This window comes from Clinocottus analis, unplaced genomic scaffold (genome assembly GCF_023055335.1).
Source record: "Clinocottus analis isolate CAN_PGR_092001 unplaced genomic scaffold, fCliAna1.0.p SCAF_1, whole genome shotgun sequence".
Lineage (NCBI taxonomy): Eukaryota > Metazoa > Chordata > Actinopteri > Perciformes > Cottidae > Clinocottus > Clinocottus analis.
In genome coordinates this window covers 14,928,817-14,948,542 of record NW_027175820.1, presented here as the reverse complement: position 1 = coordinate 14,948,542, position 19,726 = coordinate 14,928,817, and the positions used below count along the sequence as shown (strand labels likewise).

Below are 19,726 nucleotides of genomic sequence, written 5' to 3'. Positions count from 1 at the left end.
AAATGAAGATTCATTACAATGTGTGTGTGTGTGTGTGTGTGTGTGTGTGTGTGTGTGTGTGTGTGTGTGTGTGTGTGTGTGTGTGTGTGTGTGCGTGTGTGTGTGTGTGTGTTTGGGTGCAAGAAGCAAAATGATTTATGTCCATATAAACATTTGAGCAATGCACACTTGTGTTTCTGTTTTGTTCAATTGTATTCTCTTCGACTCCTTTCTATTTTTAGCGTTCATGCATGTATAATATTTACAGTGTGCCAGTTATAGTGTTGTAAACCTTTTTCCGATCTGTTTAATTCTGGTTTCTGTCATGTCTGATCTGTGGCTTAGTTATCACCTTGTGACGAGACATATGTCATAAATATAGCATGTGCAACGTTGAAGTACACTTACACACTAGTCTGTCTCAACACACACAGAATTAGCAACACTGTATTAAAGACACAAAATGCATTTACTTTGCCAGGGCATGTTTATATGTTCATGCTTTCTGTGTATGTGTGCATATGTTTTGATTGGTGAAATGATGCTATTTCTCCATTGTTTTGTCCGATATCCTACAGCCTCAGGGCAGGCCACTCTTAGTACGGGGAAGGCACAGCAGGTCAAGTTTGTCATTATGGATGACAGGAAGGAAACAAAACGGAACAGGATGTGTTGGTTGTGTTTTTTTGGAGAGAAAGAAAGGGACAAGTAGCAGGAGATAGTGGGGAGATGAAGAAGAGATTTTGAGGTTTTTGGGCTGAAGATGATCATGTCTGCCCCCATGTTCCTTGGGACTGTGACATAGTTAGGTGGAGGGACTGATGGTTGCTGCCTTTGTATATTACATTTCATTATCTTCAGTAATGCAGTAATGCATTTCTCACCACAATTTAACTGATACTTAACTGGTTGCTTTCATATTATTGTAACTAGGTAGTTTGAGTACAGTATGAATCAGTCTGGAGTTCAAGCGTTAAGCTATTTTTGTTAACATTAACTTTATTTATAATAATGAAATCAATGTTGTAGATTTTACAAAGTGAACATTTTACAACTTTGTAAGTAGTTTAAACATGACTCTGTCTTGACTTGTTTATTTCTGAAGTATGCAATCTTTTTGCATCTACAATACAGCTGTAGGGTGTCACGCTATCATCCATTTCATGAGCAGCTCACTCATTTTGTTTGAAAGCAAAAGTATGTCAATGCGATTCAAAGAAAATAGAAAAACAAAAGTAAATAAAGCCATTAGTAAACATCAACCAAAAGTAAAACCATTAGTCTTTACTGATGTTGCAGAGAGTACTATATTACAATTATGTTTTTGATCTCGGAATACAGACAACCTCTGATGTATCACAGATTAAAGTCTGGGGACTCCAGATTATCATATTGGAAGCTAGTTGCACAAATCTAGGCTGAACTGTCCCAGATAAAAAATACATTTACATTAGTGTGAAGTTCAGAAGTTCCTTTTAAGAGCAAATAACTTATGGAGTGTTCTGCGTTGTGTTAGGTTGACTGATATTTACTATGTGTGTCCCCTGCAACACTCTCTCGCCTCTGTAACCACCTTCCAGGAGGACATTTCCCTTAGCTTTCCTTGTGTTATTAGTTTTGAACATGACATTTTAAGAACTCTCAAAAAAACTGCTTCTCAAAAGTTGTTGGAAAGACTTACTGCTTGTGACTGCTTTCATCACGTTGTGCCAGTAGCAGCACAGATCTCTGAAGCTTGAGTAAGAAAGGTGTGTGGTTAAGGTTTCTACCCAGTCGAGATATCCTCCTACTTAATGAACTAGTACTCACCTATGGTACAACAAAATATGCATTAACAAGTTACAAATTCAGTTGCATTGGAGTTGTGTATATGTATGGAAGCCCATCCCGCCACAAAAAAAGCTCATATTTATGAGATAAAAAGTCAAAATTATAAGATAAAACGTCATAATTATGAGATGAGAAAATGAAAAGTCATTATTATGAGATAAAAAAAATCAAAATTCTAAAATGAAAAAACATAATTATGAGCTAATAAAGTTGAAATTTTAAGATAAAAAGTCAACAACAAAAAAAGTCAGCGCACATTTTATAACCGACGTGTTGTAAAGACAGGCGCTTTGTGGTGGAAAGTCTGATAGGCCCGCCAAGTATTATAATTATTCTAAAATTAAAAAAATATATATATATTTTTCCTCATAATGACTTTTCACTTCATTATTATGACTTTTTTTTCTCCTAATTTTGATGTATTATGTCATATTAATGACTTTTTATCTCATAATAATGAACTTTTATCTCATAATTATGACTTTTTTTGTGGCAGAAATGGCGTTCCATCTTTATGCACTCGGATAAGTATTGTTTTACAACAAGAATAAAAGAGTAGAACTTAATGTTTTAATCATTTTTTGTCCATGATCTTTGGGGAAGTTAAATCAATTCTTAAGGGTTTTGGCCAATGTAGATTCTCCTCTGTTCTACTTTTAGTCTCTTGAAAAAAAGTTAATTTTCATTCCTCAGTGCTTCCAGTCCATTTGGGAAACATAATCTATTTAGCATGAACCGGGATCGTCCCATCGCTTTCTGCAAGTCAGTCTTAGCCTAGAACACCTTCGGGTTGCCCTCACTTTGTTCCTCAATACCTGAATGAAAAATATCTCCACCTTAACGCTGATGTTTTCCAGTGTCAGCGAGAGCCTCATCTCAGCTACACATATTCGCAGGTTGATTGACAGCCTAATTGCAATAACACTCAAGTGGTAATTATGGGCCTTGAACATGCATATGGCCAACTTTAACCAACTCTTGGCACACTGCCAGTAACCTACTGCTGAGAAGCTGAAACTATTATTGATCTGAAGTGGAGTCCAAGAATAACGAATAACTTTAATAATATATTAATAATAATAACTAACTCTTATCTTGTTCAGTGTTTTACTTTTTTTTTATATGCTAGAAAAATGTTTAGCACAGCATAGTTCTCATGTCTCCCAAATCCAACTGCTAGCTGTATTTTAAAAGCTGGGGACCTGATCATATTTCCACACGTTCAAATGTTACATCAGTGGTCCTTATCCAATAAAAAACTGACTTTAAAGTTCAGGCACATAAAAGTCAACACCTTATGTATCTCAACCCAAGTGAACTGCAAATTGACAGAAACAGCATCTCCACAGGGCCCAATTCACCTTAACAGAAGTAGTGATCATTGGCCACAATAATTTAAAGCAAGCACTCAAAGCTTTGTTTGTCCTGAAATTGAATAAATGGAAATTCCCATTGTTACTGAATTGGTAGAAAGCGCTACAGCTCACGACTGCAAAAAAAAAGCAAGAAGCAAGAGAGTACAGGGTTGAGGTGGCAGTGCACTTTTTGAGTAAAAGAGTGGGGAGGAGCATATTTTTTAAAGCTTGAAACACAAATCCCTCAAGCTTCAATTAACAGGTCCTGTCGAGAAATATTTATTCTCTTTGCTACAATATTGTTATTCTGGCAGATAAACCTCAGTGCTCAGGGTCTAAAAAGGTTGAGAATCATTAATTGGTATATAACTTGCTCTTAGTAGCCCAAAAATAATTGTACACAGGCTGAAGCTCTGGGTTGACTATTCTGTACAGAAGCAACATGATATAACCAGTGGTGGCCCGTCTGGACCTTCTCTGATGACCTACACCGAATGACAAAGTTATAGCTATTTTCTAATAAAAAATACATATAAATGTTATATATATATATATATATATATATATATATATATATATATATATATATATATATATATATATAGCTGGTTATTCTGTGTCTGCTGATCTTCATAGTGTTGGCCATCACAGCGTCGGGATGTTGAATGTTAGCAACCAATATCTCTTGGTTCCATAGTCAAGCTGGAAAGGCTAAGGAGAGCTGGTGTTTAACAGAGTGCAGCTGCTACAGTGATTACTCTGTTTAGCAGGTGATTGATTAGAAGCGCTGCTGGAAATGTCACTCGCCCTGCTAATATATTTTCACAGAGGGAACATAGAGAAAGGCGGTGTTAATACATTTTAATACGTTCACTCTGAAGTAGCAGAACTGAAATGTAACTTTCAAGAGTTAAATGGGGTTTAGGTCTCAGTGTAGTATTGCAGAATGATGAGCTGTATGTAGACATAATGTGGTTCGCTATTGAAGCGGTATTTGGTATTACATGTATGCAACAAAGTTATAATCCTTTGGTGTTGTTTACTATTTAACTTTTGATTTTACAAGCCCTGATTCATCATGCTGTTGTTTATTCTATGGTATTCTCTGTGTTGTAGAACAAAGTGAAGTTTGTACTGTGGTTGCCCTCCTTCTCTGGTGATGTGAATAAATGCTGGAAACATCAGTTGCTGGCACAATTAAAAGGAAAATCCAGCATCCAAAATTGTCAAGCAGATTTCAGATATGATGTTCTCATTATCTTGGACAGTGCAGTCACTATTTGAGATAATAAACAGCTGCTGTCCCTCAGCAATGAAAGCAGGAATTAAAGCTGTGATCTGTGATATCATTGGGATGTACAGTGCAGCATGCTGCTTTGAATATGAATGAACTGTAAGCACAATTAGAGTAGACATCCCTTGGTGTCCCTGTGCCTAAATGCTGTTTAGGCAGGCTAGAGCGAATGGTTGCGAACAATGCAAATTTTCATCCGACGGCACAAATAACTAGTGTCTACATGGCGCAAAATATTTCAACCCGGACGAAAAATTTGCATGACGGCAACTTGCGAAAGCCAATTAGTGTTGAGACGCTCCGCTCATCATCACTGCCGTCCTTCCATATCTGAATAAAACTGGCTACTGGTGCGCCTGAAGTAACGCTGGAAGCGGCACTCTGGAGTCGGAGATGTGTGTGGCCACGGATAATATTATGAACCCAGACACGTAGGCCTTTGATGTACTGACGTTTGTGCGACTTCTACAACAAGTATAAAGCAGAACTACTGGTTATTTCAATGGTGGATGGCAGAAATGGTAATTGTTTTTGCGGAGTCAAGTCACAGAGATAGGCCACGCCCGCTTTCCAGCACAAATAAAGGAATAACGCGAATTAACCACATAAAGTCAAGTGAGTAAACTCACACCAAAAGCGTTGTGAAAATGATCAGAATAACTGAAAAGGTTGAAAGGATTGTAAACCTTACTCGATATGCTAATACATACTGGTTTATGATGAGTTGCTATTGCTTAGTAGTGTACTATTGTAAATCATATTTTATGTATCCTCTGTACCCCCACTGGAAAGCTATTCTTGAGTAATTTGTCTAATTTGTCTTCTTTGTTAAAGCCAACTACTTTGACTGGCAACCAACTCATTTGACAACTTAATTTAAAGGGGCACTGCCCTCAATGTCAGTGATCCTCTTAAACATTTCAATGCAAAATAGTGAAAATAAATGTAGAGGGTTCGAGCGGTGGAAGCAAAGGTGTGCTTACAAGGTGAAATACCCCTTTAATGTATATGATTGGCTGCTGGAAAGTCACGTTAGCTGATGACACATTAAAACCAGGAGAGCGCAGCAGGTGGTGAGGGTCCTCCGTTCAGCTTTGGCCCTAGGCCACAGTTGCCCAGAAGCCCCATTAGTGTTTGGTTGGTTGGAGTTATTATGTTCAATGTGTCAGTGAAGGTGTTAATACATTTACACCATGGGAGCAATTGCAGTACTGGGGAGCCCATTTAGCTCAGGGGCCTTGGCATCCTTCCAACAGCAACAACTCTACATCAAGAATCACAGATTAAAGGAGTATGGCGATTTGTGTACATGTACACCATGGGAAATGAGAGGTGTTAGTGGATTATGGATTGCACCCATTGAAAGATGCTTTCATGGAGAACTCAAAGTCCCAGTAGAGTTGTCGATGGGAAGTGATTTGTTCAGACTCAAATTGATGAATGGTGGTCAGGTAAGATGTTGAATGCACTTTTTCCCAACACTTGCTGTATACTAGGAATGTTGAGTGTGCAGAATCTGCTATAAAAGGGCCAATCTGCTATTGTAGTATGCATAACTTGAAGATCAAATATCTATACTCCAAAGCTTACTGATCAAGACTTTTGGTGCAAGAATGAGTGACTTGTGTCATGTTTTTTAAATTTCAAGGTTGGGGAACATTACTTTGCATTTCATCAACAAGATTGTTGCGTTCAGATGCATGCAATAGAGTCCAGAACTACTTTCGTTCAAAAATGTAAACTAATCTTTTTAAGTTTTAATCACTCTGAAAGATGAATTTTCCCACACAAATTTCAAACGCTAACATCTGTCCAAATCCCTGTTTGGCAATTTGTGCACACGGTCTGACATTTGTTCTGGTTCCGCTTGGTTTTAACTATACAGCCCCTGGAAACCAAACTAGAAACTTTTCTTTTTTGGCCACGTACGAGGAGCGAGATTTGACAAAACATCTGTTTCAATTTTGGCTTGTGGCAAGTTACAGAGTGTGGATGCAAATATAGTTCACTTCAGTTGTTTTGTTACTGTCAGGTAAGTACGGGGTCATCTTCCACAAGCCTTAGACTCAGTGACAGCACAAACAGCATCGCTCACACACACTTTTGGAATAAATACAGCTTGCAGGATTATCACCTAATATAATAAGAGTTGAGTAATTATACACTTTTTATTTAGTATAAGTTTATATGCATTGTATGTTCTTTTTGGAGATGAATTATTGTTGATCTGCCTCTCGTGCGCTGCATTTAAACCACAGGGGGAAGCAATAGATTATGATAGGCTGGCATTTATCCAGTAACCGCTTTAGTGCATCAATAACAGATTCAAGGAGCTGTTTGTTTTGCTATTTTTAGTGGATGACGAGCAAAAACAAACATGTGTCACTGTATATTTATACTGTAGAAGAAAGCATTGTAGTGGTAATGCAGGAAACCATGTTTAAGAAACTTATTTCCAGCAGTCGCTAGGCCGGGTCTTTGAAATGACACACCGATTTTTTACAATAAAGTGTCGAAAGAGTTTGATCGTCGTTAACGCCTCTGTTTGAGCGAGCTCTTTACATGACTCATTGGTGTATGTGGAGCCTAGGGTTATATAGAGAAACTAATGGTGGAGGAGGCGGGATAATACCTTGGAAATATCAAACTTATAATATGATACAAGTGTTTGTGTACAGGGTTTCAGCAAGATACTGAAAGTAAATTATTATTCATTTATCAAAAGCCATTATCAAAACCTCTCATCCTTCCTTTCCTGTCTCCCTTACTTCCTCATTCCTTCTGGCGCTCGTCGTTTACTGCCTTCTTTCTTCATTCTTTTACCCTCAACACAAGTATTCCTTCCTCTCTTATCTCTTTCCTTGTCCTTCCACTTTCTAGTCTTCTCTCAGCGCATTCACCACTTTTTTGAATGTCGGCATCAGAGCTGCTTCACCATGATGCCGTCACCTTTCTCGAGTTACCACAGCAACACACTGACCTGCCCTGAGACGGTGAAGGGACAGAAAGGACGACTGCAACACACACACACACACACACACACACACACACACACACACACACACACACACACACACACACACACACACACACACACATGCATAAACAGGGTTAAAGTCATTTTAGTTGGAGTAAGACCATGGTTGGTATAATTATATCTTATAATGCAGTGGAGGTTACAGGAGTGAAGTGCAGGGCTGTATTCTAGTAATCTGGACAGATAATTGTACATTAAATTGTAAGATAGGCAGTACCTGTATGGAGCACCTTATTATTTTAAAAGATATACTTTTGTATATTTGTGCCTCAGATTGTAAACATATGTTGTACTTCTGTGTTTAGAACGTTTAATTCCCACTAAATCAGCCGTAGTGAAATAATGAAGACTGCACTGTCCTGCGTGAGCCTTACAAGCAAACAACAGTTCCTTGTATTCATCGGACCATGTTTAGTATTTTGATTGGAAATAACCCCAAATGACCTTGACTTGCAAATTAATAGAATATAATACAATGAAAAACAAAGGAGTCATCCAATATTAAGCAATCAAAGTGATTATGCGACTGAATACAATTGCGAGCAGCTAATGTGAACTTTCCCTGGCATGAGGTTACAGCTAAACAAATTTGTACAGTGCTGATTAAAAACAAGGTAAACAAATCCAAGCTCTGTGTGCACAAAGCCAGTATTACTCTCTTGGTGTACCTTGTAAATAAGGTGCAGTAACCAAAGATAATTCTGATTAATAATGGCAGTATAAAAACAAGCTATTCACCATTTGTTATCTGAATTTGTAGTGAAAATAACTCAATAACTGCCTATGAATTTTGCTTTGTTAAAAAGTATCTTGTGATTATCTGTTTTTGTAACAGAAATATATATTCGAATTTGATTGAATAGCAGAATTAATTTACATTTAAATTAAAAAGAGTACAGTATTGTTTGAATAAAGTCTAACAATAATGCTATTTGTTATCATTTCTTTGGTAACTTTTATGGACTTAATTTCAACCTCAGGAGCTGTCCTTATTAAACTCCCCTTTTCAATAAAATGTACTTGTTAGAGCAACAATATATTTATGCCTACATGTGGCTCACAAAAGGGCGAAAAACTAATATCAGATCCATTAAAATACAGCTATATAAGCCATCACTTGCACTAAACATATATGAATATGAAGTCATTTATAGCCCAAATTAAAATGTTTTCTCAAAAATGCAGCTCTTGTTAAGTTTAAAATCAGTTAAATACTGACAATACTTGTGAACACTTTATCCTTCCGAAAAATCCCTTATTGTTTGAGGCATCCGTCTAAATGAGTGAACACTTCTGTGCACCAAGCTGGCTTGCCTGGCAGACCCAGGACTGTATGGTCACATAAGTGTGACTAACGACTTGGCTCATACTTTTTGTAATTCTCTCTCCTTTCCGTTGCTATCTCCTTCTCTCCCTCTGTTTTCCTCCTTCTTCCTTCAATCTTCCAGTCAGTGCTTTAGTTTATGGTCTGAATTTGTGTGTCTCACCTTGTTAAAACAAAACAGGCAGCATGTTTGCACAGAGCACAGCATCTTCAGCTGAGTGTGAGTAACTTGCCTCTGATGCATGACTTCATACAATCCGAATAATGAGTCAATTAGTGTAAATTATACATGTTTAGGACCCACTGTAATTAGTTCACCCCTCTCTTTTCCTGTCTGACTCCAGTTTTCGTCTTTACCCTTTCCTGTCTCCTCTCCCCCTCTCTCTCCCTCCGTCATTCTGTCGCGAGTCGTTTCCCCTCTTCTTTCACCTCTCTCCTCTCTATCTCTGTATCTTCCTTTCTTTTTCTCTACTTCCTCTTCTTCTTTGTCTTCCTCTCACCCCACACCCCTCCCTCTTTCTCTCTGTCCTAGTTCTCAGGGTCTCATGGTGAAGCTTTGTCTAATTACCATGCTTGCGTTTAATTGGAACAGCATCCACAAACACACAGATTGACTGACTTACACATAGACACACTGCACTGTGCATGCACACATAACATTTAGCCATTTGGATACACATTCCACGCACACAGTATACACCCAGCAAGTTAACATGCTCCAGTTATACAAATACACACAACACACAGTGTACACCAGGGTCAGACCAGGTTGTACTGCGCTGATGCCCCTTCTGTAGTACTCAGGCGTGTTGGCAACAGTAACAGATTGATATTGGCCTGGTTTTACCACGAGCTGCCTTTAGCTGCTCCTACTGTAAACTGTGTCGCCTAACAACTGGCAACAATGGATGCACATTGGAGAAAGAAATGCTAGCCAGAGACATCTAAATACCACACAGTCACGTTCACATATTTTAACACATTTTTCTCATTGTATGTTGTCAATTCTGATGGTTGGTATTTGGTCTTTTTCTTCTGTAAAGAGGAGTGAATAATTTGTACGTCGTCGTTGGTTTTCTCAGATTTGTTTGACATTCACTTTTGTGTGAATCATCACAAAATGTACCAATTTAGATCCAAGAGATTGTTAAAACTGTTGTTGAAATATGTATCCTATATTAATGGCTCATAACCTGGGGGTCATGTGAAAACACAGCTTTTTTTTGGTAAATATTAGTTTTAGCTTTTCTGGCAAGCAAAAAAATATTCGAATAAAACATTCAGAGAAGCTCTTTAATTGAAAATGTTTTTAGCTCATCGCAAAGTTGGGTAACATATCATTTTGCTTTATTTTAGATATATTTAATTAATAAAATGTTGTCTTCTCTCTTCTTTGCATTTCAGTCTTGCCCAGCCACACATGTGGCACCCCCGGCCTCATCCCTAACGGGGTCATTCATGGCTCGCGGTACAACATGGGTGACAAGATCCGATACAGCTGTGAGTCAGGTTTTGTATTGGAAGGACACAGTATCCTCACGTGTATCGTATCACCAGGCAGTGGAGCACAGTGGGACTTCCCATCACCTTTTTGTCGCGGTAAGATGTTTTCTTTCTCCCCGCTTTTCTTGAATCTTTCTGTCAGTCTGTGTTATTTTTCTTTCCTCTCTCTTTTCTATGTCAGCCATTTAGCCGTATCATTTCCTTCTTGAAATAGATGCTACCCGTGTCCTAAAACAATTAGCTCATGAGTGAAATGTATTTCTTGACCTTCCTAATGGCAAACAAGAAAGGCAGGACAAAATTGAAAGAAAAATAAACAATTGTTCGGGTCGTGAGAATTGAAGGACCTTAACATGAGGTCACGGGCCGCAGGAAGATGAAAGCGCCAATGTATTGATTACTTTTAAAGCACATCCTAACAAACTATCACATGAACCAGATGGAGCTCTTCTGGTGGTTCATTAGTCTACAGACGAGAACAGTTATGTCTGTTTTTTCTCCATCGAGGCCAGGAGATGAACAGCTCGACTCAGGGATCCAGTATATTGTGATAAATCAACAGAAAACACACTTTATCATGTTGTTGTGTCTTTCAGAGGCTTCAATAAAATGATTTGATTCCTGCTTTTTTTGTTAATTTATAATATTTCCTTTTTTCACATGAAGTACTTTGTTAAGAGTTTGAAGATGTAGTATTGATGCATGAATGAAGATGTTCCTATGATAGAATTGATGATGATGAAAATGACTATTATTGTTATTTTAGTTGAAATAGTCTTATGTGAATTGTGTTAATTTATCTAAAATATAGAAATTAACCTAAGTGTATAAAGTAATTTCAAATGTATGTAATTCCATACATTATGTATAAACTTATGCTGTTGGTGATGCCATGAAAAAAAACAATTAATCAGTAGCACCTTTTACACAACGCAATTAACAAATGACAGTTGGATAATAACAGTACAAAATAGAAACTGTAAAACAATTTGAAATGTATGCACACAATAAGTATTTCTTCTATCTGCTGCCTCTCTCTCCAGCGGAGGGAGCATGTGGCGGTACGTTGCGAGGCACTGCAGGTTCGATAACCAGCCCTGGATATCCTGCAGAGTATGACAACAACCTGGACTGTACGTGGTCAATCCTCTCTGAACCCGGGGACACTATAGCTCTCGTCTTCAACGACTTCTTATTAGAGGACAAGTATGACTTCTTGGAAATCAGCGGGACAGAGGCACCGAGCATATGGTGAGATACATTTCATAAGCAGAGCACAATGTTGAGTAGATAAGTAGTCATGTTGGAGGGCACACAAGTCTTTGTGAAAATCAGCAGGTGTGACACACCACATGCTGAGATGGACCATGATAAAAAACAGACAAACACAGTCACCACTGACAGTTGAAAGTTGAATAGCATTGACTTAGCATTTGTGTTTCAGAGCTAGAAGAAAGTGGGAACAGCTAATTTTACTTTTAAAGAATTAGAAGCCTGGAGCCATTATTGTTTTGTGAGTTGACGTGTTCACATTAAAGAGATCAGTTGTTGTTTTCACTGCAGTTTTCTCTAACTTGTATACTTCCGGGGGGAAGGCCGGGGGGGGGGGGGGGGGGCTAAAGATGTTGTTCAGGAGGACAGATACAACTACTGATTGATTAGCTGCACAAGAGCCCTGTTGATTTTCCTGTTTCATTCAAATCCCATAGAGAAAGTGATAAATTGCTGTTTTCACTCCCATTTTCTGTGGTCACATGTTGTACCAGAACACACTCTGTTTTTTTACATGTAGAGCACTGCTAGTATACATGTTGGTTTGCTTGGAATACACCACATCTCCAGCAAATGTTTAGGTGTGTTTTTGCAGGCTGCCACTTGCTGGAACTGCTGTGTAATCTAGAGGAGAAAACAGTTAGGTCTCCTTCACTAATAACAACATACATGCCTGTGAGCCAAGGCTGGTCAAACATTGAAGGTAGTTGACATCTGGGTTTTAATGTTTGATAAATATGGTTGAAAAGGAACACTAAAGAAAATTACACGATATAGGAAATTAAAAAAGGCTGGTATTCTGCAACAGTCTGTCAGCCTTTGCTATGCCACTTTTGATCATTTGCTTTTTGAAGGAAGAGTAATTGTTTATTGTTTAACTGGAAAAGGTTATTTAGCACCTAATGTGCTGTTTGCTGCTTACATGAAATTGTTATAGAGTCTACTTGTTTTCTAGAATAGATAATTATTAGTAATATGTCTTTGTAATCCTTTGTTTAAAAAAAAGAAGGAATCATCTCCAAAACTGCACAAGGTCATATGGCAATGACAATATCGTTTTATAATCTTTATCTTCAATGTTCTCATATATAACGTTTCTAAAAAAGCATTTTACATCATCATGTCCTGCAGAAATTGCCTTCCATTTGTACATTCTCCTGACTTTTACAGATAGATGACATTGTCTTCCATGTGAGAAAATGGTTCATGATTACGGTCCGACTTGCAGAAGAACAGAATGATAGGTGGACAGACACACAAGTGAAGAATAGCACCAGTTGGAAACAAAAGGACGTAGAATAATTGCGTGTTTAGTCCTGTCACTAGCAGAGCGGTACACATCGTCCATGGCATCCTTATGATACCTTGTGCGTGCCAGTGTCAGGTCTTAAGTGGTCCTCTGACTGTGTGAGCTGTTGATCTTTTCTCTAGCCTCTGACAAATTACACACACTCAAGTTTGCAAACATACACACATGGCTTGTCTCTGACAGTGTAACATTCAAGGACCACTGTCAACATAACTCCTTGGGTGTGCTCTGTATCTTCCCCCCGCAATGCAGAGAGGAAAAGATACGGAGCACACCCAACCATTTATCACATGGACAACAGTGACTGGAGTAACTGGAGCCTTTTGATGCAACGCCTTGGCTTTCATAATGCCATTCGTTTGAGAATTCATTAAAATAATTTCAAGGAATATTGTATTCAAGTTGGCAGATAGACACTACAGTAGTATGAAATGGGATGAACTTCAGTAAAAAAATAATTATCTCAAAATGTATACTATAGTTTATTATTTATGATTTTGATATCCTAGTGCACACAACAATTGCAGTAGTTATGAATGTTTGTTTTTTTGGGCATTAAAAAAATATCTCTCTCTCTCTCTCGCTCTCTCTGTATACATATATATATATATATATATATATATATATATATATATATATATATATATATATATATATATATATATATATATATATATATATATATATATGTATATATGTGTGTGTGTGTGTGTGTGTGTGTGTGTGTGTGTGTGTGTGTGTGTGTGTGAGACAGTGTAAATGCAGAGAAGAGAGGAAACAAGAAAGGGGGTATATAAGAGAGGTCCCAAATTAAAGTGCCAAAAGTCACTCAGATGCCTCGTATATTTAATGAAAGTTCACTGACTCCAGGCCTAAAACATTGTATTTATATGACTATATTATATGAAAATAAACCTTAATGGGCTTCAGTATATTTTACAATCCTAAATCCTTTTCTCCAGAGGTGGGATTAAGAGATGAATGACATTTACACTGAGGCAAGTGGGCAGGTCATTGTGAAAATGACTGACACCTGACAGGACCACTGTGACGGGTTCTTCCCGTTTCCTAAAAGCAATTTCCTGTTTTATGTTCCTGTCCGCTAGCTGGCAGTTTGAATGTCAGGTTGACACACACATACACACACACACACACACACACAGAAAGAGAGAGAGAGAGAGAGAGAGAGAGAGAGAGAGAGAGAGAGAGAGAGAGAGAGAGAGAGAGAGAGAGAGAGAGAGAGAGAGAGAGAGACATAAGTCACACTGGACAAAGGGATGATTTGATTCCATTCTGGATATAATTATGGTCATTTCATCTTATGTCCTCCCTTATATCCTGCTTTTGGACCACTGTCATACTTTTTTATTGTTTTTTTTTTTTTACTTACTTACTGTCTAATTAGTGTGATTATGTACCCAGTTGTCAAGCTTCAACTGACCTGCTACGCTCTAATGCTTTAAACCATGCCTTCTGAGTGATGTCAGTCTGGAAAATGTTTGCAGTTACTGGCTAATGTGAACTTTATTTCACCCGAATTGTTAGTGAAATATAAAGAAGACTGCACAAAGGATGGGATAGGAAATAGCTGCAGACAAAATAAGAGGGGTCAGGAAGTCAGAAGTCTTCCAGGCATTTGTGTTGCTGGTGCCTACTGATGTCCAATGGCTTTTCAGGCCTGTATGATTTAGAGTATGCATTTATTTTTTGTTCACTATTTAGCAAGTGAAACGTCAACAGGTCACACAGCTGCTTCTGTATGCAGTTGAGGAGGTCAACAGTCGCTCTAAGTGCATGTATTTCCCCGTAATTTCCATAAATCAATAGGATGTTCCTTATTCTTCTGTGAAACACGTAATCTGACAAGTAAACTAAATCCAGAAAGAAGACTTTTTCAGAAAGCTTATCTGAAGTAAAAAAACAAAAACATCCGTTTCTCCAAGCAACAGTAGGGCTGTCTTTACAGACACTTTGAATTTGTTATTTACATATGAGATACAGAGGCTTTCACTGTTATTACCAAGTCCCCATTGCAATACTTAGTAGTGTTTATGTTTGTGCACTGAAGTCTTAGTGACCTAAACATTTAGAACACATTAATAGCTTATCGAGAATAAAATCTAAACCGTTATCTGTTTTATTGTTATAGCTGATATCTTCAAATCTGAACAGACTTTAGAACTGATTATTGAATCAGTTTGAGTATTCCTGCACTTAAACCTCTCTTCACTTGTCTACAACCTAACCTCTACCATTCCACCTGTTTTCCCTAATGTCCTTTTTCTCAGCATTCTCAATACTCCCTCCGGCTATCCCTTCTTCTCTCTTTCTCTCATCCCTTTCTGTCCTCCTTTTCTCTTTTATCTCAGTATATCAAAACACATACAAACTAAAATGCTTAAAGGCCAATGGTGCTCCGTCATTTTGTTCAACTGAATGACTTCTTACTATACTAAAGGCCATTATATCCAAGAAGCACGACCAACAGTAATTATCAGATTTTGTTCCTCATTGCTTACTACATTAATCACATTGATTTTAACTCAGTTGTCGGTAATGAAAACTCAAGACTTTGCTGTAATGTCTCATCACCATGAGAGTGAAGGATTTTTAATACGTTTGTGATGCTGATTTAAAGAGATTTATGGAATCTCTGAATTTTCACATTAAATGCATCCTTTCCTGTCCCACTTCTAACTGAATCAGGGGCCCTAATTGCCAATTATTCCTTAAATTGAGTCACAGGGTCACTTACTTGACATAATGTGGAACCTACTGCCCGCATGTTCATTAGATGTTCTCCTTCTTTAAAACATGACATCGCTCACTTGAATGTTTCAACTGATTTTTCACGAATTTAGCCAGAAAGTTGGGAGCCATAATGATCCTGTATCGACACCAGCAGGTTGACATTGAGTTTCAGTAAAATGTGGCAATTTTGGATGGATTGTAATACAATTTGGTACTTTGCAAACCTTTCAACCAAAGGAAACATTTTTTTTTAACAAACAAATATGTAGTTGTCATACAGACTACAGACCATTTTATGAAAGGGTTAAATTAAAGGGGGACTGTCGGCAGTTTACGTTCCACTAGCGCTGCATTTCTATTCTCTTGTCCTTTCTATTACCGCTGATTTCTCTCTTTTTTGCTATCATTTCTCTCTCTCTCTCTCTCTCTCTCTCTCTCTCTCTCTCTCTCTCTCTCTCTCTCTCTCTCTCTCTCTCTCTCTCTCTCACACACACACACACACACACATACACAGTTTATTTTTAATTACTTTATTGGCTGCAATAGAAATAGTTTTAGCACAGTAATTTCCATTCAGTCATCCATTTTCTATTTGCTTATCCAGGTCATTTTCTAGTCATTTAACTAAGGCACAATCTGAGTCATTGATTGGAAACAGCATAAGAAAAGCAGCCCAGATGTTACGTTTGTAGGAAGTTTTTCCAGCTTTTTCTGAGGGATCCGGAGTGACAGTTAGGGCCAAGGCCCCCGTCTCACTAGGCTTGCAAAACTATTTCACCATTTGCCAGAACTGCCTAAAAATGTTTTCTTTCAATCAACATCAAGATATTGCTATTTGCCAGCAGACTTCTGTCATTCTTACTCTCATAGTGTCAGACCAGCCATCTCCATTCATGGATTGTGTCTGTGGGTGGGTTTAGATTCATCCTTGCTGCATCCAATAATGTGGCAAGAGGGGAGGAAGGTGAAGCATGGATGGAGGGTGGCAGGGGTCGTGTGCTGCGGTCAGCTCCCAAGCTTCCTAAACGTTTTGCCCGGTGGCAGTTGTTCTTCTTCATGGGACAAACAAACAACGACTGAATGGTTTCAGCCAGGAAGCTGCTGATTCTAATCCAAAGCCAATCCCACTAAACCTCTCCAGGGGAATGAAAGATAATGATCTGATGAACCCATGAGGACAACATAATTTGCAAACATCAGAAATACCAAGCTAATGTCATTGCCATGACACATCATACTTGTGCAGCAACTACCACAGAAATCTCTGCAGAACATTATCTCCAGCATTTTATCAAAGTCCAAATGCATGAAAACAATATGAGCAAATCCCTGTGAAGTGGGTAACATGCTAATCCATACATCCATCCCTACATGAAATTACTCATGAATGTGTGACAATCAGCCAGGATTTATTTTATAGCATCCTGACATTGGGAGGCTTTCCCTGGAAGGTTTAGTTATGCAATACCCTGATCATTACTGACATTTGTGAATGGCCTTGTCCGCCAATTCAAAGTGCACCACAAAAGGCCTGCAGCATCTGTGGATGAATCTCATCCATCCTCAATGCCTAGTGCCTCGATCTTTTTATTTGCCCTCGCCTCATATCCCTCTGTTCCATCTCCTTCCACTCCTCCTTTTAAGTCCCTTTTTTCTAAGCCATTTCCGCTCCTCCTCTTATTTCCCTCTCTCCCCACTCCTCTTTTGTTACCACCAGACCTCTCTTGGTCTCTTTACTCCACTTTGAAACACCTCTCTTGTCCTGCTATTACATTTACATTTTAAATTATGTTTACTGGCACTGCTATTTGTGTGTGTGCATGTGTGCGCATGCTTGCGTGTGTGTGTGTGTGTTTCCGTTTGAGTGTGTGGGCGTGTTATGAGATTAAAAGTACCAGTGTACCAGGGTTTTGCACTAAGCTCTTGGAATAAACAGCTATCTGTTGTGGATAATGCGCTTTCCAACTTTTTTGACTTGTTTCCAAGCATTTATTTTTACAGTGCCTTTTTGTCCTTTTGTAGGTGATCACATTCACATGGACTTGTGACGCAGTGGAATACATTTAAAATAAAGTATTGCCAGCAAGGCAAGCAGTCAATATGGAGGACCAGCGCCAAAACAACAGCACCCAGACAGTAGAAAGTTATATCTGTTTCTTTGTGACGTTCATGAATTACCGAAAGGCGTGTCGTCTAATTATAGAGAGGTGCACAGAAATACCTGCTCTTAGTTTCTTTGTCCCCCTTTCCTCTGTGTTTTGTGACTTGTCCTCTCTTTTTCTGTTGTCTACTCCTCTCAGGTCTGTCAAACCTCGCCACTCATATCTTGTGCACCTTCCTCTTTGTTTTATCCTCCTGTGAGTTCTTTCTTCATGTGAAACTTTCAATTATCTTTCTTCTTTTCTGCTCTCCATCCTCTCCTTTCTTCAGTCACTGCTTTCTCATTTATCTCTATCCATTGCAACCTCGTATTTGTAATGTCTAACCTGAGTTGGACATGCCTCTTTGCCTTCCCTTTCTTAAATTTCAACCTCTCCTTGTGACTCGTGTGACTTCTCTCCCTCTCTCTCTGTTCATCTAAGTGAATTTCCTTCTCTTACCTCCTCTCCCGTGTTCTTCATCCTTCAGCTCCTCTTTTATCACATGTTTTTCTCTGTCCTTTTTTTCTCTTGTAAATTCCTCTTAGTCTCACATTTCTGCTTTTGGTCCCGTAACCTACTTCACTGGTTACTGTCATCCTGTCGCCTCTGCTCTGTTCTGCTTCATGTATATTATGTTCACTAACTTCTGCTGTCTTCTTTGAAACGTTTATCACTTTCTCATCTTCTCTTCTCATTTTGTCCTTCTCTCTTTCCTTTCAGTTCACTCTCATATCTCTTCCCTCTCTCCTCCTCTCTGACCCTTTGCCTCTCCTTCATTCCAATGCCAGACAGCTGGCCAGTCCACATGAATAATTGAAGAGATTCAGCATATTTCTCTTTTTTCTATCTGTTTCTCTCTGTGTTTTTCAGATTTCCCCATGTCAGTGTCCTTTTACACATTGAATTATTTGTTAAAATTATTTGTCAACGTCATTGCTGTCCTTGACCCTGAACCTGTCCTGAAGAAGAGCTGCTTTCCATCGAGCTCTTTGTACATTTGTTAAAGCTGTGATTATTGATCTCTTACCACTTTCTTACCACAAGTATCCAGCTGAACACAATTATTAAGATTGGTCAGACCATAGCACAGAAATTGTATATTATAAATGCAATTAAACATTGTTTTGCGGCATTATTTAAACAAATGTTAAGGGCTAGTCGGGTAGTATGGCTTTTGTTAGCCACAGCCTCTCACAGAAGTATTTCTTGAATACATACTGCAAAAAACAAACAAATATATATATATATATATATATATATATATATATATATATATATATATATATATATATATATTTAATTTACAAAGACAATTGTGTTCCTCGATATAATTATATCAATAATTGTTCCTTGATATAATTATATATAGTCATATAATTATATCAAGGAACGCAGATGGTTCTTTAACAATAGGTGAAGAATCTCAGCTGATGTGCATTAACGATTGATTTGGACATCGAAAGACTACTTTTTTTTAACAATATCACCTCACCATTGTTTTAGTAATTTCCTTAATAACCTTCTTTTTACAAATGCAGCGAACCGTAGGCTGTAATAACGCAACATCAGCAGCGATTCCCCAATCTAATACTGGACAAGCACCTTTTTCTTTGGACATACATGTGTGTTGAAGATAAGTAAGCCATCCCCACACATCTCGTCTGAACTAAATCAAAACATTTCAAATAACTTATATGTATTTGAATAATTACATCATAGTCCTTCATATTTAATTTCCCTATAAGTATCTGAATAGCAGTATAATGGTATTGTTCAATGAGTCATTTCTTTAGAGAGGATCAGTTTTACATATTCTTAAAGCATCCATTAATGATCATCACCATGGGATGGTTAACTGGTAATGGTCTTTTCTGTTCATTGATATTAATGGTTGAGTCATGCCCAGCAGACAAGCATTAAAATAGATATGT

General features: G+C 38.1%; 1 protein-coding gene across 2 annotated transcripts in view; it reads left to right on the top strand.

Annotated features, from left to right (window-relative positions):
- The window catches only part of csmd1a (CUB and Sushi multiple domains 1a), a 363,484-nt gene that overhangs the window by 172,037 nt on the left and 171,721 nt on the right, over positions 1 to 19,726 (top strand). For both annotated transcript variants that reach the window (XM_068586302.1, XM_068586216.1), the window contains exons 4-5: positions 10,224 to 10,418; positions 11,366 to 11,573. In XM_068586302.1, the coding sequence (XP_068442403.1) occupies positions 10,224 to 10,418; positions 11,366 to 11,573 (403 nt within the window). The remainder of the gene's footprint in view (positions 1 to 10,223; positions 10,419 to 11,365; positions 11,574 to 19,726) is intronic.